The following is a 16,341-nucleotide window of genomic DNA, read 5'->3' as shown; positions in this document are numbered from 1 at the left end:
CACACACTCTCACACACACACACACACACACCCACCAGGACCTTCCAAACAAGACAGATTAACATCAGCTCCAGATCAACAGAAGTTCAACGGCGGAAATATTTACTACAAACTTACTTTACAATATATGGCTGAAACCTGTCAATAACTTCTCTGAGTCATATTTCAAGACCCAACTAAAACCCAGGCATGTTTTCTCACATTTCTTTTTTTAATTGCTTACACACAAGTTCTGAAACCATGGCTCCTTTTGCTGAACTCAACACAAAAAACCACAAAACATGCACACACCATCCAAAAGGATTATGCATCTCTTGCGAACGCAAACACTTCTTTCAAAACGGTTTTAACTCTTATAAAAATACTAACAATCCAAATTCATCCCAAAATTAGTGATGCACGAAAATTCTGGCAACAGTACTGTAAAATATGATGTTCTTCCTCAGTATTTCTGTTTTGCTTTCCAGTACAAATATCTAAACATTCTGAATTTAAGATACATTTACTGGAATAGGAAAATGGTGTATCCCAGGTAACACATTTAGGTTATAATAACATTGTGGGAACATTGCTTTGAAATGTTTCTAAAACGTTAAAATGTCCAGTTTTCTTGTTGCGGTTACAAAAAAAGTTTACAAAAATGTTCTTACAATGATCTACTAACTTTACTTTTCCCTAACATGTCGTTATTTGAATGTTTGTTTTTAATATACTAAGAACGTTCAAATGTCCAGGTTTCTTGTTGTGATTATAATGTTATTTAAAGGCTACAAAAACGGTTCATCAAGTACAAATAACATCATGAAAACATTTTGAGAATGCTGATCTCAGAACATTTTCTCTTAATGTTATGAGAATGTGTGTCAAATATTAATAAAGCAACTTTTAAATAGTGAAAGTTGTGAGAATCTTCACCTGTTAGGGAAGATATGATATCTGTCGATGGTGTCAGAAAAATACATTTTAATTCAGAAGGAAAACAAGGTTATTTTTCTCATCCCATTGGCGGATATTTATTCTTATTTTAAGCAAAAACACATTTTGATAAATTTCTCAGAAAACAAGACTTAATATCTTCAGTCATTCTGCTTCTCCAGTAAATGTATCTTGATTTAAGGATGTTTAGATAGTTGTACTGGAAAACAAGACAGAAATACTGAGGAAGAACATGATTTTTTTTTGCAGTGCGTAAATATTTGAAATTTTTGAAATAGTTTTGGAGGCTGAAATCATCGGCTGAAACAAGAATATTTAATTAGCGCTTCTCTGATGGCGTGTTTTGACTGTGTCAGTAGCTATGTTTCAATCCACCTATTTTTATGCACATTTTGGAATATCGCATAAAAAATAAAAAAACTCTGGATGGAAACGCCAAGATGCGCATAAATTCTAAAAATGTGCATAAAAAACGTATGCGCACAATTGAGTAGGATAAAATGTTTATCTTATTTATTATTATTTTATTGTGTTTCGTCTGCTCGCTCTGAGGCGCAAGTGATTGATCATATATGAAAATTATTATATTCAGTGGCTTCTCCTACTGTTCTTAGTGATATTTAGTGCCAGTTTATCAGGAAGTGTTCTCTTTGACTCATTGGATGGAAACAGGGCTTTATTCGCAAATGTTTTATCCGATATTCGAGTTTTGCACGCAAGTTAAATTTGCATCTTTGAATGGAAACATAGTGTTTATTTCATGCACAAAACATGGATAAACTACAATAGGTAAACGTGTGGACGCTAGTGCTGGATTAACAGGATTGAATAATTGTCATTTGTCTGCATTAGTACTGAGAAGCATGCAGCTTTTTTGGTCAGGAGTCAAGCCGGTCTTACCTGCGTCGTGAGCCGTGATGATGAGCGTGTATTTGTCCTGAGTTTCTCGGTCCAGCGTTCGGATCAGGTTCAGCTGACCGCCGGACGTAAGGCTGAATGCTCCCGCGTCATTCCCGCTGCTCAGGGAGTAGCTGATCTGACCGTTAGAGCCCAGATCGTCATCACGGGCCACCACCTGCCACACAACACAAACCTTCTTCAGGATCCGCACAAATAAAATGAACACCAGTCCCTACTGAACAAACCCATCAAGTCATGCCATCTCATATTCAAAGCCAACACGTTGAATTAAATGCCAGATACAGTTTGTGTATCCAAAATTCCATTAATATCCAGAAAAAAAAGATTGTATGTGTAATTCAGGACTTTTAATTATAAGCAAGTCTGAAATACACCAGGACTCTTATTTTGAAATGTCGTTGCTTTGCTACTTCCAGCTGCTCATTCATAAACACGATGAAGCTAAAACATGCATCTTGCAAACATCTACAACATATTATTATATAAAGACCATCAAGTAACACGGTCATAATTCATCAACAGTACAACATAAGCAATCATTTGGCATTAATGCGTGATATTCATTAACTGTGAACTGCTCTGAAAAAACCCTTAAACTTATTTTATTTAGGATGTTTTCCAAGGAAGCATTTCTCATTTTCATTTAGCTTAACTTGATGTACTAAAATAATTAAAGTTAAAATAAAAACAAAATAAAATAAAAACAAAAACACAACAAAATTACTAAAAACAAAAATGGAAACAAAAAATAACAACTAATTAAAAATATTAATAAAAACTATCATAATTTATTAACGCTACTACAATAACACTGCTAATTACCCTGAAAAAGATGACTAAAATGAAATATTTTAAACACTTCATTATGCTTTTAACTCTAGAGTTGTGCAGTAAGAGTCGCATTAAAGAAGACATTTCTCATTTTTAATCCTGGAGATTTCATGGAAAATGAGCCATGCTTCAGTTTAGTCATCTGATGGAAAACAAACACTTTTAAAATGAAAATGACATGTTATTACCACTAGAACCAGTAGATGGTGCAAAGGATCACTCATTAGCTTAAATGCCATTCACACACCCTAATATCGTATAAACATATACGTGTTTGTCACTCCTGAAACATTGCAATATATGTGCACGTGCCTCTTAAAAGCACGACTAACAAAACTTCAAATTGAATGTATTATACACAAAAAGTGAGCAAACTCCTGTTATAATCAATGAATGTAAGTACACACTGCATAATGAGTCTCTTATTTAAATCGTGTCTATGCTTTGTTTGTTGAGGATTTGAGAGAGTGTAGAAGTCAGATCAACCCAAATCACACAAATGACAAGTTTGCGTCCGCAGGAGATCTTCTGTTTCTGTAACTAAACGGCTTTAGTATACCCAGCCAACAAGGAACGTTCTCACAACTTTCGCTAATGTTTTTAAAAGTTATAGAAATGTTAGGACAAAACCTTCTTAAAGTAATGTTTATGGAATGTTCTTATACCTTTATTAACATTTGATTCTCATAATGTTGAGGAAAAAAAATAAATGTTCTGAGATAAACATTCTTGAAACATTATTTGTACTTGATGAACATTCTAAGAAATTGTAACCTTTAAATAATGTTATATTTTGGGTGAAAATAAAGTTACTAGAACGTTGTAAGAAACGTTTCTGTAATCTTTAAATTATGTTAAAAAAACATGTCAAAACAATGTTTCCACAACGTTTCTATAAGCTGAATGTGTTATCTGGTAGCAATTCTGATTCCATGTGGACTTTGCTGATTTTCACACAGTTCTCTTTCTGTGTTATAGGTCTGTAAAATGCCTCGTTTGGGTTCAGTGTTGGTTTGCGTGAGACTCTGGCGCTGGCACACCTGAGGAGCCGTGACTCCAGCTCATTTCCCTCTCAGGTGAGGTTTGTTTTGACTCGGACATTGGAGACCACCCTCACTATGTCATTTAGCCGTGGCATATTACTTTCTGCGTTTATACACGCCAGCCGCGCCGTCAAACACGCAAGCCATTCCAGTTACAGAGCGCAGTTTGTGCTGGAAATTTAGTCTCGCATTTCTGCATGTTAAAGCAAAAATTATAAATGATGTAGAACCACAGCCGCCCAATCTAACGAGATGAACTAATGCTATCAGCAATTTCCCATTAAAGTCGTAATTACAAGTTTGTCGCATCGGACACTGGGTTCATTCTCGCCTATTAAATCTTAATAGAGCCAAAATGTACTGAAGATATTTAGATACTGGATTTACAATACCCAACAGATTTTGAATAAATTGTAACGTCACATTCGTTTACAACCGTATAAACACCCACGCACAATCTAGTCAATCTCAGTCAAATAAACGCTGTGTAAAATACATACACTATACATCAAATGGTTATTGAGATACATAAATATGCATGACTGTTACAGCAAGAGGAAGCAATGCAAATGTTGTGGGAAAAATAAACAAGACTTAACAGTCACTGTTTAACTTTTGTGTCCCGGACGAATCAGAAACTCGGTTTCTGAGTTTTCCGGTTGTAATTGGGTCATTCCTGGTATTCGGTGGCTTCTGTGTCCCTGGTAAAGATCATGACCTCATTTTAAAGTCATTTTTAAACTCTTGTTTGTCCTTAACAGGGTGGGCATTTTTGGCCATCCATTTCATAGATTTTGTTTAATAAATTCTTACATTTATTTGCCTGATCTTGACCTGAATCATTTTTCAAATATTTTACATCTCCCAATCATGATTACACAAAAAGTTGTTTTGAAAATTCTATTTGATTTTTTTCAACATTTTATGATGTCCAAAAGGCACTGAATATCAAATATATGACTTCAGAAGCTGTTTATGTCTTATGTCCGACTAGAAAACTCTGCCTCTTCCAACTAGTCCCACTTTCATGAGTCACTTTGGGAAAAAGCGTCAGCTAAATGCAAGATTGTAAATGTATTTACGAGAATTTTGATAACATAAATGCAGGGTACTTGCCTGTAAGATGTTACTGGACATTTTTTGTCTTCTGTTTTATAGATTTTGTTTCATAAATGCTTACACTTTTCCAAAAAGTATTTCTCAAGTGTTTCCCCCAATCACGATTACAAAAAGTTGTTTGTTTTAAATTTTTTTAAAAATGTTATGATGTCTGAAAGGTACCAAATACCAAAAGTGACCCAAATATATGACTTTAGAGGCTGTTTATATTCAATTTTTGACTAGTCCCTTTTTAATGTCACTTTGGAAAAAAGCATCTGCTGAATGCATGACCGTAAATGTATTTCTATCATGACAACTCTCAGATGATTTTAGCATGGTAATGGCTATGACAATGTTCAGTGTATTTGGTCTTGGCGGAATAGATCTGCTACTCTGCTGTTGGTTATTGCTGTTGTCATAGATTATTGCTGCTGCTGCAAAGCAAGTACAGGAACTTGCTATTGCCAATACATACGCCGATACGCTGCTGTGAGTATTTAAGATATACTGCTGCTGCACAAATAGCATATAAAATAACCCGCAGCAGATCTATACAGGTGGAGCTGGGGAAGGTGGAGGGTTTCAGAGGAACTCTGAAAGCGCACTGCAAACTGCTCTAGTGAATGCTAACCAGCATTTAAATGTAAAGCGGGAAGATCATTGGCTGCGTATGCAACATGAATCAATCAGCTTGTGCCGCGTAGTTTAACGCTCTGAATATCATCAGTTTACATTAACGACCCATCAGCCTGCGCCATCTACAGTTTTGTGACAGAACTTGGCATTTACGATCATTTTGATACCATAAATGTAAGACGTTCTTGGACATTTTTTGTCTTCCATTTCATAGATTTAGTTTCACAAATGCTTATATATATTTTTTTTTTTCAAGTATTTCTCCCAATTTTGATTGCACAAAAAGTTATTTTGAAAACGGTCAATTTCCAACTAGTTCCTCTTTTATAAATCACTTTGGAAATAAGCATCTGCTAAATGCATGATTGTTAACATATTTACTATAATTTCAATAGCATAAATGCGGAGCACTTGCCTGGAGGATGTTCTTGGGCAGGTTTCTTAAGTTCTCCTGTACACTGATGCTGTACGGCGAGAGCTCAAACACAGGCGTGCAGTCGTTTACATCCAAAAGCACGATGTTAACGGTGGCGCGATCCACGCGAGGGCTGCTGCCGCGATCTGCCGCCTGCACCAGCAGAGAATACGCCGAGCGCGTCTCGCGATCCAGCAGCTTCGCCACAGAAATCACTCCCGTCACCGAGTCGATCCGGAAGTCCGAGTTAGCGTTTCCGCCGGCGATGGAGAAGCGTATCTGACCATTGGTTCCCTCGTCGGCGTCGCTGGCGAACACCTGCAGGACATCGGCGCCGCTGAGCGTGTTCTCCTCGATCTCGATGTCGTAGATGTTCTGCGAGAAGCTAGGCGTGTTGTCGTTCACGTCCAGAATGATCATGGTGACCTCCATGCTGGAGGAAAGCGGCGGCTCGCCTTTATCCGTGGCCACGATGGTCAGCGAGTAATTAGCCATCTCCTCGCGGTCCAGTTCGCCCACCAGAATCACGCCGCCGTCGATGTTCCCGACGCTGAATTTATTCCCAAATGGCCCTTTGAGGGAATACTCCACGTAGCTGTTGGGGCCGCTGTCGGCGTCGGTCGCTTGCGCTGTGAACACTAGCGTATCCACCGGCGTGTTCTCCTGAATATACGCCGTCGTCTGGGACGTGAATGAAGGCGGGCAGTCGTTGACATCTAGAAGAATGATTGACACCTGTGTGGTGCTGGTGAAGCGGCTCATGGGAGGCGGCGCCAGGTCGTTAACGGTGATGACCAGGTTGTAAAACGACTGCGTCTCTCGGTCCAGAGCTTTCCTGGTCTGTAAGACGCCGGCGTTTGTGATGGTGAACTGCGAGTGCGGGTCTCCTGAAGCGATGGTGTAATGCAGCTCCGCATTCGGCCCTGGAAAACAACACTAATGTTATTATATTTAATCAAGGGTCACACCTCCGCTGGAGTAGAAAACATAAACGATGTTTAAAAACATTGAAAATTGTCAAAATACAGAAAATGACTGTTGCTAATAACTGTAAATCTTAAAAATAACACTATTTATGTGTATATGCATTTTTATGAGCAGGGTTTCCCAAAATGGAAATTTTTAATGATTTATTAAATCAAAACAATGTAAAAAAAAAAGAAAGAAAAGAAAAAACACACAATATAATATTTTATTTAATTTGTATATTATGTGACAATCACGGTTGTTATCATTAACTAAAACTAACCAACTGAAATAAAATAAAATAAGAAAATATTAGATGAAAAAACACTAATATGAAATAATGTCATAGTTTTTATTAATATTATGAATCAGTTTTTATTTTTATACTGTCTGTTTTTTTTATTTTAACTTCTAGTTAAAATTTTAGCAATTTTGTAGTGTGTTCTTTTTGTCATTTTTAGTAGTTTTTGTTTTTATCTATATGGTTTTTATAAATTTTTATTTTAGTTATTTTAGTACATCAAGTTAAACTAAATTAAAATGAGAAATTCTGCCTTGGCACCTAGCTGAAATAAAACATTTTAGATATTTTTTTTATTTATTTATTACAAATAATATATATATATTTTATAGTTTTTCTACTTTAGTTTGGGTTAGCTATAATAACCCTGACTTAAACTAAACTAAAATTAGAAACTAAAATAAACTGAAGCAGTGAAATTAAATAAAAATGTATTGAACCTAAATATAAATGTAAAAAAAATAATACAAATGACACAAAAACATAAAAAATACACAAACACATAAAAACAATAATAAAAACACATAAAATGCTAAAAATTAAACTACAATTGAAATAAACAAAAAAACATAAAAATAAAAACTAATTCAAAATATTATTTAAAATGATAATAGTACATAAATAATACTAAAATAACTGGTGACATTTGCATGTTCTCGTCATCAGAGAACCTTGAACATGCAAATGTGAAATAATTTAAATATCAGAGCAAATATATCAAGTCAATAATCAAGTATATATTAAAATATTACATAAGTAAATATTAAATATAAATATTAAATATTCAAGCAAATAAGTTCACAGCTGACAAAAAGTTTGGGAAACTCTACGTTTGAGCATTGTGTTGTCAGTCAGTTATTAAACAGAAATAATGGCTTTGAGTGTAAAACAGCACGGCGTGAAGAGGGATCTCTGCAGTATAACGGTGTGTTTGTGAGGTTCGGGCGTTGTGCTTGTGCAGACGTGTTACAGTACAGTGAGTGTGTGATACGGATCTGCTCCGTTCACAGTAAATGAGCTCTAATTGAGCGTCTGTAATGCTGCCCGCTCATGTGGAACCACACTGGCCTCGTTTACTAAACACGCAGGGGTCAGAGGTCAGGGGTCAGGAACTATGTGCGCTCATGAACACGCTTACAGAAGAGCGGGAGGAAAAGCCACAGGCACAAATGTAGGTCAGCGTAACCACATTAGAGTCTGAGACATGTGCGGCTCAGAATCCAGCCTGCAGCTTCTTTGTGCTACATATCTGCTCTTCTTTCCTTTTATTCATTTTGATATGACCCAGACATGATTTTGTGAGATTCACCCAAACACAGACCGCAGTCTGAACTAGACGAGATTAGCCTGAGTGTAAATATGTTCAAACATGCTGAATTTAATGAACAACGGCACTTTTCTGTTGTAGAAAACCACATGAATGTTGTTAAAAACAATTTCATTCAGCAGAGTAAATTATTTCATGCTATAATATTAGCATTGGTCAACATTCTTACATTTAAATATGATATTTAATTATTAAATGTAATTTACTGTTGTAGAAAACAGCATAAATATTTTTAAAAATTAACAAAAAGTGGCAAAAAATACAAATAATCATATACTGTATAATTTAATTCAATACAATAAAAAGTATTTTATTTCTATAATATTAGCATTTGTCAACATTCTTCCACTAAAATGTGATTTTAAGTTTATTTACTGTTGTAGAAAACTGTGTAAATAACGTTAAAATCAACCAAGATGGCAAAATGTAGAAAATAACAACTGCAGATATTTGTATACATTTCAATCAGTGCATAAATGTATTTTTAATCTAATTAAGAAAAAGCAAAACCAGTTTTTTGAGAATTGAAAGACGAACAACAACAAACTTAACTCTTCAACCTGAATTTGAATTAAAGTAGCAAACAGGATGAAGAATGGCATACATTTTATACAATGTTATAAATACAAAAAGTATTAAAAGGATTGTAATCGAATTAAAAATTGTACCCAATATTTGTGTGTATTATGTTATGTATTTTTATGTCCATTAGAGCAGGGTTTCCCAAACTGGTGTTTGCAAGTTGATGAAAAACTAATAATTAATTAAATTATAAAAATATAACATGAAAATAAATAATTAAAAATCAAAATAAAATAAAAAAATAAATAATACAACAAAATATTTACATAATAATGTTATTACATTTGATTTACATTACATTATTACATTATTACAAGTGATTATTACATAATACTCACTTGTACCCGTGAAATTGTTGTTAAATTATGGAAAAATTAACTTAAAATCTCAAGTAAATATTTTAGGCTTAAAATAATCAAAATAAAATAAACATTAAAATAATATAACAAAATATTTACATAATAAAATAAAATAATAAAAAATAATAAAACCTGAATGGCTGTTACATGCATCTACATGTCATATGTATTCAGTTAATTATTTAGCTGACCACTTTGTATACAATATTCTCAGACGATGGCTGTGTAAACCCTGTTGTTTACACTTACAGCTGCAGTATATAATGTACAGGCTATTAATGTTCCCTGTTTGTTTAAAGCAGCAACAAAAAAAGAAACTAACTGTGAATGAAACTGGAGTTTGCATGTTAATTAAATCATAAAAATGTAAAATGAAAATAAATAATAAAAAAAAAATAATAATAATAATGCAACAAATCATTTACATAATAATGTATACATAATATTTTAAAAATAAAATAATTTAAAATGATAATAATAAAACACTTGTACCCATGAAATTGTTGTTAAATTACAGAAAACCTAACTTAAAATCTCAAGTAAATATTTTAGGCTTGTATCATGTTATTCGGACCATAAACGCATGTGTAATATCCTCTGAGGAGCAACAGTGCACTGTATTTTTCTGAAGTGAATTGCGAGCGTCTCACCGTCGTCAGCGTCAGCGGCGCTCAGGCTCAGCACGGTCGCTCCGGGAATCACGCTCTCCAGGACCGAGCTGCTGTAGACGGAGCTGTGGAAGCGCGGCGGGTTATCGTTGACGTCCAGAAGATTGAAGTAGACTCGTACGGAGCTGGACAGACCTCCTCCGTCCCGGGCCTGCACCGTCAGGATGAAGTACTGCTGAGACTCGTAGTCCAGCGCTCGGCTGATGTTGAAGACGCCGGTGACCGGGTTCAGGAGGAAGGTGGCATCCTCATCATCCTCCTCTATAGAGTACGTGATCTCGCCGTTTGCTCCCGAGTCAGAGTCGCTGGCCAGAATCGCCGCCACGATCGAACCTCGATGGAAAACTACAACAGAAACTTAGTAATTATGCAACAATATTCACTCACCAATCACAAATAAGCATGGGAGTTTAATGCATTGTGCTTGTTTTGATTCTATGATTATTGAAAGTTTCTCTTCCGCATCATGAATAATGTTGTTTTTCACTTGGGAATTCTGCTGTTCAGCTTGATTATTTAAAATATAAGTTGAAATAATGCAGACTGACGGCTTCAACAAAATAAAATACTATTAATTAATAACCTCGGAGCTCACAGCCTTTGACATGAAACCTAAAAATGAACTAAAACTATAAAAAAAAAAAAAGAAAATTTGTAATATAACTACATAATAATATTTACTAAAAAAAAATCTAAAACAGAACTAAAACTGAAACTGAAATGAAATAAATAATATTAGTAATATTTAACAGTAATGTTTCAATAAAACTAATAAAAAGCACATACCAAAATAATAAAAAAAATATTTTGTAAAATTAAAATGAAAACTGAAAATATAAAAATATAAGGTGATTCAAAATATTACTAAAAACTATAATAGTATATAAATAATGCTAAAATAAATGTTGTGCACAATACTATAACAAACATGTCTTTATATAACGTCACATATTCACACATTTAATGAAGCATGAAGCATTAAAATTATTAACTGGAAACTAAAACTATAACTGAAATAAAAAATATATTAATATAAATTAATATAACTAAATAGTCATATTTAATAGTAATATTTAACTAAAAAATAATTTAAAATTAAAATAAAAACCCATAAAAATAGAAGCTAATTCAAAATATATATATTTAGTGGTTTATCAGTTATTGTTAAAAATCAATTTCACCATGAGTTTTTACTTCCAGAAGCGACCCTATATGAAATTACATTCTAGTAGTGTGTTAATGTGTTTTACTTACTGTGGTATATTTATTATGTGTATATAAATACACACACATATATGTATATATTTTAAATTTTTGAATATTTTTTTAAATATTTGCATGTATATATATTTATACTTGTATATAATTTATGTTAAATATAAATATGAATATTTTATATATAAATCTAACATATTTTTCCTTAATATATACATGTATGTGTGTGTATTTATATTTACATAATAAATATACTAGAGATGGGCGATATGGGCTTAAAAATATATCACAATAATGTCTGGTATTTATTGCGATAACGATATATCAATGACGATAATTCAGGGAAACTTATGCATCCACTAAGAGACTAAAAAATTACTGAGTACACATGTAATGTAATTTGTATTTAATTCATACTGGAAGCCAGAGGGCGCTTTTGCGCAGAAACTCCACACATGCATCGCAGAAGTAATAGCACTGACACGCTCCAGGAAATCCCTAATATGGACAAAGGCATCCAGTTATCGCTGTAGCTAGAGAAACTTTAACTGATGAAACTTGAAGACAATAAACATACGATTGCAACAATATATGGTTTATCTGTGTTCTTCAAGCAATATTTGATCTCTTTCAATTTATAATGCAATGCTAATCGACATAGCCTTTATCACTGTATACAATACTATAAAATAGTATGATTTCTGCCTCATTCTGTGACTTGAAACAACCACGTCTGAACACAAAAAGTTATTTCAAACACTCAACTGATGTTATGAAGTTAATTTGGAGAAAAAGCATGTCAATAAATGATATCGTTATTGGACAACAGGTTTGTAATCAAGCTCATACACATGCAAAACTAAATCGCACACGTGCTACTGTACTACATTTATTCAAGGCTCAGACTGATTTTTTGTCGCACGGTAAAGCCCTGACCAAACCAGAAGGAACTCCTCGTTTAGCGATAAATTCATCCTCAATTTCACGTCCGCCTTCCGCGATGTCGCTCCGCACGGTCGCACACAGAAATATGTCAACAACTAGACTTTATCGTTATTATCGCGGGAAGACTAATTCTTATCATGGGGAGAATTTTTACCGGTATATCACAAACGATAAGATATCGCCCATCCCTAAAATATACACATTACACACACATATAGTAACGTAAACAAACTTTTATTTTGAATCGATTAATCACGATTAATTGCGATTAATTGCGATTAAAAGAACTGACTGATCCTCATCATCATGTCTCATACCTGGACTGGTGTCCTCGGGGATGTCGAAGGAGTAGACGTTGCGTGAGAAGTGTGGCGTGTGATCGTTGACGTCGCTGACCGTGATGTTGACTCTGACGTCGGAGGACTGCTGGCCGTCGTCGGCTCGCACCAGCAGCGAGTACTTGGATCTGCGCTCGCGGTCCAGACGCCGGATAGCCGTCAGCTCGCCGGACTCGGGGTCGATGCGGAAGCTGTCGTCTGCGCCGCTGATGATGGAGTACGTCACCAGAGCGTTCGCTCCCTGCACACAATCACAGCTTCAATCACAAACTTCATTCAAACGGGAAACAACATTATTTTTCTGCCCCCACTGGCAGATATTTCTTTCTTGTTTTAAGAAAAAACTCACTTTATTTTGATACATTTTTCAGAAAACAAGATTTAGGAATGTTTAGATATTTATACTGCAAATCAAGACAAAAATATTAAGAAAATCAGTCAAGTAAAAATAATGTCTGTGCGTAACATCTCACATTCACACATTTAATAAAATAAAATAAAATATAAATATTGCATGAAAAACTTTAAAAGAAAATGAGAAATGTTGTCTTGGGAGATCAGTTTACATTGAAGCAATAAAATTGCTGGAAATAATAAAAACTAAAACTAAAACAAAAAAAATAATATTATAAAAAAATAGTAATATTTAATTTAAAAAATAATAAAAATGTCAAAAGCACATAATAAAATTACAATTTTTTTTAAAAATGGAAATAAATGAAACTAAACTAAAACCAAAAATGAAATAAAGTAAATTAAATAAAAAAATTATCATAATTCATATAACTAAACAGCAATATTTAATACTAATATTTAATTATAAAAAAACTAACAAAAATGTCAACAGCACATAATAAAATTACAAAAACTAAAATTAAAATGAAAACTGAAAATATAAAAATAAAAATGAATTAAAATATTACTACAAGCTATAATATTATATAAATAATATGAAAATAAATGGTCTGTAAAATAAACGTGTCTGTGCATAACGTCAAACTTTCACACATTTGCTTAAATAAAATATAAATATTAAATGGAAACATTTGAGAAAATGAGAAATGTTGAAGCATTAAAATCACTAACTGGAAATAAATAGAAACTAAAATGAAAAGTGAAAATATAAAATAAAAGCTAATTCAAAATATTACTAACAACTATAATAGTATATAAATAATACTAAAATATATGGTGTGCTAAATACTGAAACAAATGTGTCTATGTATAACGTCACACATGATCTTCAGATTACAGCAGGACCAATTAGTGAGAGTGAAAGTATTTCATTTCCAGGCTGGTGTTGAGTTTCCTGAGGTCAGATCTGTAGTCTGTAGAAACACAAACCCATATATGCAGCACATGAGCGAGAGAGAGAGACTGAGAGAGAGAGAGAGAGACAGCAGGCGTCTCTTTGAACTGAACGGATATACGCTTCCTCTATAAATCCAGCTAATGGATCCCATGATCCCCGCGGCTCTCAGACGCTACACATCTGATCCTGACGAGCAGAGAATAACGCCAGCGACAGATCGGGACGTCCACGATAGAGCGCAGGACAATACGAGTTCAGAGACGACAGCACATCAAAGAGCAGCAGATCAGGATCCGCTTACAGAGACACCACAGCATCGCCACTCAAACTCAGAGTGCCGAGAATATACTGTGCTAAATGAATATGGTAAAGCATATTCTTGGGATTTTTGCATTGTGAATTTTACTGTAAGGCATTAGACATTTTACTTTTACACTAAACTAAAACAACTTTTTTTAAATAAAGCTGAAATAAAATATGACTAGATTAGAATTATATAAAATAAGAAAATATAAAATAAGAAAATATATAAAATATGACTAGATTAGATTGAATGAAAATGAGAAATGTGTTCTTGGGAACTAACTGAAAACTTACTAACATCAGAAATAAAAATAGAAATAAAAATAGAAAAAAATAAAAAATAAAAATGAACTTAAACTGAAAAAAATAATAGTAATATTTAATTTAAAAAAAAACACAGACAACAAATTCACTAATATGAAACAAAAAAACTGAAAACTGAAAATATAAAAAACAGCTTATTCAAAATATTAATGAAAACTATAATAGTATATAAATCATTCTAAAATAACAATGGTCCTTAAAGTAGGCTTACATTTTTATGCTACATATTTTAATATTAACAATTAGAATTAGTTTATATATTTGTTTTTATTTTGATCTTAGTTTTAGTCATTTTTTGTTTTTGTCATATTTAAATGACAAAAGTTTTTTTTTAATATATTTCTATATATTTTTTTACTTTATTATTATTAGTATTTGTACATTATTACATGAAATACATGAAAACAATAAATGTTTTCATTGCAATTAGCTGAAATACAGTAAGTTTACTATTAAAAAATACATATTTAATTATATTTCATTTTAAGTAATGAAAATATTTTTTTTATGGTTTTGGTTTTAGTTTTGTAGTTTAGTTAACTATAGTAATCTGCATGCATTTAACTATAACACACACACACACACACACACATTATATATATATGAACATGTTCTTCAGAGGTTCTGTGTGGTTCAAATCCTCTGAATCCTGTGTTTTTCTCTGAGAAAAGTGCAGACTCTCGTCGTCCTTCTGCTGGAAAGAGAAACGCAATGAGAAAGAGTAAAAAAGCAAGTGAATGTGATTCCTGAGCTCCTGCTGCCATAGATCAGAGCAGATCTCTGGATTTCCCATCAGCCACCTGGAGCCGCCCCCTCTTCCGACATACGGAAACTCACTCAGAGAGAGAGAGACGAGAAAGACTGCTTCCTCTGACCGACTGACCACATTATCCTCAACTACAACCAGCACAACACACCGTCATCACCTGAAATCAAAACATGCTCACTCAAACAAAATAACATTACGGAAACTCACTCAGAGAGAGAGAGACGAGAAAGACTGCTTCCTCTGACCGACTGACCACATTATCCTCAACTACAACCAGCACAACACCGTCATCACCTGAAATCAAAACATGCTCACTCAAACAAAATAACATAAAAAACTAGTTCAGCTCACTGCCAAGACAGCATTTCTCATTTCTCATTTATCTTAACGTGGTGTATTAAAATAACAAAAATTACAACTAAAAACTGCATTGGCATATTTGAGAAAAAAAAAAAAAACACCCAACAAAATTATTAGTAAAACATTAACTAAAATTAAAACATAAACAAAACATAAGCTGAAACTAAATAAAACAAATATTAGATGAAAAAAATGTAAATGAGAAACCAAAATAGGTTTACATTGAAGCACTAAAAATAACTGGGAATAAATACAAACTAAAACTGAACTAAAAACTGAAATAACCAAAAAAAAAAAAAAAACTTTAATTTAACTTACATTTAATACAATAAAAATTAAATTATACAATACAATACAAATACAATTACAAAAATGGAAAATGAATTAAAATGACTAAAATTTAATTTAACTAAAATTTAAATGAAAACTAAGCTTTTAAAAATAAAAACTCAAAATAGTAAAAAAGATCAGTTAAATAACAATAATGATGTGAACTTTATGCTCATGTTTTTCATGATTATGCTGTATAATCGGCTTCTGGATGTTTATGAAGTTTAAAGCATAGTTTATCCATGTTTCGTGCAGTGAGTATGTATTTGGTGATTTTCACTTGACTATAAAACAGGTGAAAAATCCCACGGACGCACATTAAAGGAGGAAATGGACACTCTTTTCAACTGCATAGCAAC

General features: G+C 33.2%; 1 protein-coding gene across 1 annotated transcript in view; it reads right to left on the bottom strand.

Moving 5' to 3' along the window:
* The window catches only part of LOC107717300 (protocadherin Fat 4-like), a 106,754-nt gene that overhangs the window by 40,160 nt on the left and 50,253 nt on the right, over positions 1-16,341 (bottom strand). The window contains exons 5-8 of the mRNA XM_016524006.1: positions 12,564-12,825; positions 10,069-10,419; positions 5,884-6,806; positions 1,837-2,011 (exon numbers count right to left, since the gene is read on the bottom strand). Coding sequence (XP_016379492.1) covers positions 1,837-2,011; positions 5,884-6,806; positions 10,069-10,419; positions 12,564-12,825 — 1,711 coding nt within the window. The remainder of the gene's footprint in view (positions 1-1,836; positions 2,012-5,883; positions 6,807-10,068; positions 10,420-12,563; positions 12,826-16,341) is intronic.

This window comes from Sinocyclocheilus rhinocerous, unplaced genomic scaffold (genome assembly GCF_001515625.1).
Source record: "Sinocyclocheilus rhinocerous isolate Xijiao unplaced genomic scaffold, SAMN03320098_v1.1 scaffold149, whole genome shotgun sequence".
In the NCBI taxonomy this organism is placed as follows: Eukaryota; Metazoa; Chordata; class Actinopteri; order Cypriniformes; family Cyprinidae; genus Sinocyclocheilus; species Sinocyclocheilus rhinocerous.
Note: the sequence above shows the minus strand (reverse complement) of the source record. Positions and strands in the feature narration are given on the sequence as shown.